Genomic DNA, 2,959 nt, shown 5'->3' on the forward strand with positions numbered 1-2,959 from the left:
GAGCGCGGAAGGGGGCCGCTGGTCCCCTCAAGCCCCCCCAACTCCTCCACCATGCGGCGGCACCCCAAGTGCACGCCCACCCTGCTGGTGGAAATACAAGGACACAAGGCAGTCCTTAGCCCTCACCGGGCCTCCGTCTCCCCTGCACAATGGGTGAGGGCTGGGCTCAGTTACCGCTCTGTGCGCACCGGTGCTAAGACAGGGGAGAAAGCTCCGCCCAGCCCCACTGGCCCTGCCACAGATCCTGAGGGATCTGAGTGCTAGAGAGAGAGACAGAGAGAGGGAAAGTAAGAAATTGCCCCTCAGGGGGATGGTCACACTAAAGTCTCTTTTTCTCTTGGGATTTTGGGCACTCATGCACACGTACCCATGTGATTTCAAGCCACTGGTTCTGGGTCCCAAACCGTGTGGCCGGCCATGGGGGGTGGTCCAGCTGCCTGAACCTCTATGCCACCTGCTGCCTGGTCTCGCACAATCCACTAGGACCTCCCCATCCATGTTGCACGTTTGAAACACCCTCAGTAACTACCCAGGGGTGGCCGTGAGGTCCCATCCCCCGTCCCCAGAACCCGCCTAGCCACTGGTGGTTACATGGGGGAGGGGAAGGAGGCCCTCCCACAGGGAGCATGGGGTGGCCTGTCCTGACCCTACCGTTGGTGGCTGGTGATGGGTGTGGAGGGCTCGACTGCAGTCCAGGGTGCCTCTGTGGGCGGAACCTTCCTTCTCTTCTGAGAAGTGAGTAAGTGGCCTTGCCCACACGGGCTGCCAAGCCGATGCACTGATGGCCGGGCGCTGGCCCGGCCGCCTAAGTGCGACTGCTGTGGGTGGGAAGGGCTGGGCGTGCCAGACCCAAGACCATCTGCCTCCTCCCAGGGCCTCCTGAGATAGCTTCGGCTCCGGGGTAGGAGCACAGAGGGAGACGCCTGATCATTACAGAACTGTTGGGGGAGCCCTGGGACTCTGGGTGAGCCTGCGGTCCTCAGCCAGGGCAGGTCGCTAGGCTCCGAGGGAGCTCTGTGGAGCACCAGGGCGACCGTGCCTGGAAAGCCCTCCTGCAGGGTGCTGGGGACACCACTGTTCCTCACAGCACAGGGACGAGTCCCACCGTCAGCTGTCACCACACGGCACAGGGACAAGTCCCGCCATCAGTCGTCACCCCATGGAAGTCACACTAACAGATGCCACTCCCACACCACAGGCCCGAGTCTTACCATCAGAGGTCACCACACAGTACAGGAACAAGTCACACCAGCAGATGTCGTCCAATGGCACAAGCCCAAATCCTACCATTGGGTGTCACCCCACACACAGGCTGGAGTCCCCCGGTCAGATGTCCCCCCATGGCACAGGCCTAGGTTCCACCACCGCTGTCACTCCCGCGGCACAGGCCCAGATCCACTCGGACATTTCCTGTCTCCCTGACGAGCCGCACCGAGCTATGAAGTTACGTGACACCCATCGTCAACCCCTGTCACCTTTGGCCTGGGTGACCCTTGTGAATAGAATCAACCCACGGGCTCAGTTCCAAGTGTTGGTGAGTGTGGACAGAATCTAGAACCCAAGGAATCTGGAGCCCTAGAGCCGGCCATGGCAGTTCCTGGACATCAGGAGACCAGAATCTCGCGTTCCAACCCCAGCCTGTTAGATCCCCGGGGCTGCAGGGAGAGGGGCGCCGCCCGCCAGAGGGGTAGGTTTTCCCCTCAATGGTGCCGAAAGGCAGGCGACCCAGCGCCCCGGGACCCTAGGTTAGGAAGGTCTCTCTGGCTCAGCAATGGCTGCTTCAAGATCCCTCCTCTCTCCCCACAGTGGGGTCATGGAACAGCCTCCTTTGACCCCCAGACCTCTCTCATAAGACTCTCCATGACCTGCGGGTACCTGTGCTGTCCCGTGCCCCCCTCTGCATCTCCCTGTCAGTGTGACTTGTCCCTGTGCTATGGCGGTGCCCCCTTCCAATGCCCTTCCGTGCATTCCCTGGTCCTCCCCTCCCCGAAGGAAAACCAGTTTGCACTCCGAGTCTCCATTCCCCACCTCTGCCCACTCCAGCCCTCTGATGCTGTCAGGACCACCAAGGTCTTGGCCGGTGGCCAGAGCTGGGGGCATCTAGCAACCTCACACTCCTGGCCGACCCTGGGGACGGCTCCGCGCCTGCCTGACCCCGCTGCCCACCTCGCCTCACTCTCAGAAAGCCATTCCCAGAGGGGCCCTGGGCAGGAGCAGGAAGGGGGCTGGGTGCCCGGCTCCTGCTGATACCGTCACAGCAGCAAAAATGGCATCTGTCTCTGGTCACTCCAGGGGAGCTGGGACAAAAGAGGACAGGCGTCTAATCACGCACGTGTGGGCCGCAGGGCAGGGCAAGGAGCACCTGTGAGTCCCTCGCTCCCGTCACCCTTTACAGAGTGCCGGACAGAAAATGAAACCCTTTTGTCCTGACGAGGATGGACATTCAAGGCACCCAGTGACAGTATGTGTGTCTGGGACCCACGGGGCGGCAGGAGCCCGGGGCCAGGCCTGTCATCAGCCCGGCCTCTGCTAGCTCCCTGTGCTGGCCGGGACTCGGGCTCCAGGGCTCCCGTGGGGTGGGGAAGGGAGCGTGGGGCAGTACCTCCTGTTCTGGATCACCCACTGGCCCTGGGTACACGGCAGGTCATATTTCTGCCTCCGCAGCGCATAGGCGTCAAACCAGAGGGCCAGGCCGTAGTCCAGCGAGGGCACCTGGTGGGGAGAGGGCCGTCAGGTGTCCGTGGGGTGTGGCCAGGCCGGAGGACCATCCTCCTGGTCCACAGGACAGAAGGAGGCCTAAGGACCAGAGCACCATCAGTCACTTGGTGGCTTTGTGGTGACTCACAGGGAGGCGTTGGCCACATTTGCTGCCCACCCTGACAGGAGCCGGAGCCAGGCCTCAGCCTGCAGAGCTTCAGCAGAGGCAGGACACCCCCCCCCCCCCGGGCCCCGCCGCCCC

At 62.8% G+C, this 2,959-nt stretch overlaps 1 protein-coding gene across 1 annotated transcript in view; it reads right to left on the reverse strand.

Moving 5' to 3' along the window:
• The window catches only part of TMPRSS6 (transmembrane serine protease 6), a 43,609-nt gene that overhangs the window by 13,962 nt on the left and 26,688 nt on the right, over positions 1-2,959 (reverse strand). The window contains exon 10 of the mRNA XM_006156528.3: positions 2,603-2,712. Within this exon, the coding sequence (XP_006156590.1) occupies positions 2,603-2,712 (110 nt within the window). The remainder of the gene's footprint in view (positions 1-2,602; positions 2,713-2,959) is intronic.

This window comes from Tupaia chinensis, unplaced genomic scaffold (assembly GCF_000334495.1).
Source record: "Tupaia chinensis unplaced genomic scaffold, TupChi_1.0 Scaffold000496_1, whole genome shotgun sequence".
Classification (NCBI taxonomy): Eukaryota; Metazoa; Chordata; class Mammalia; order Scandentia; family Tupaiidae; genus Tupaia; species Tupaia belangeri.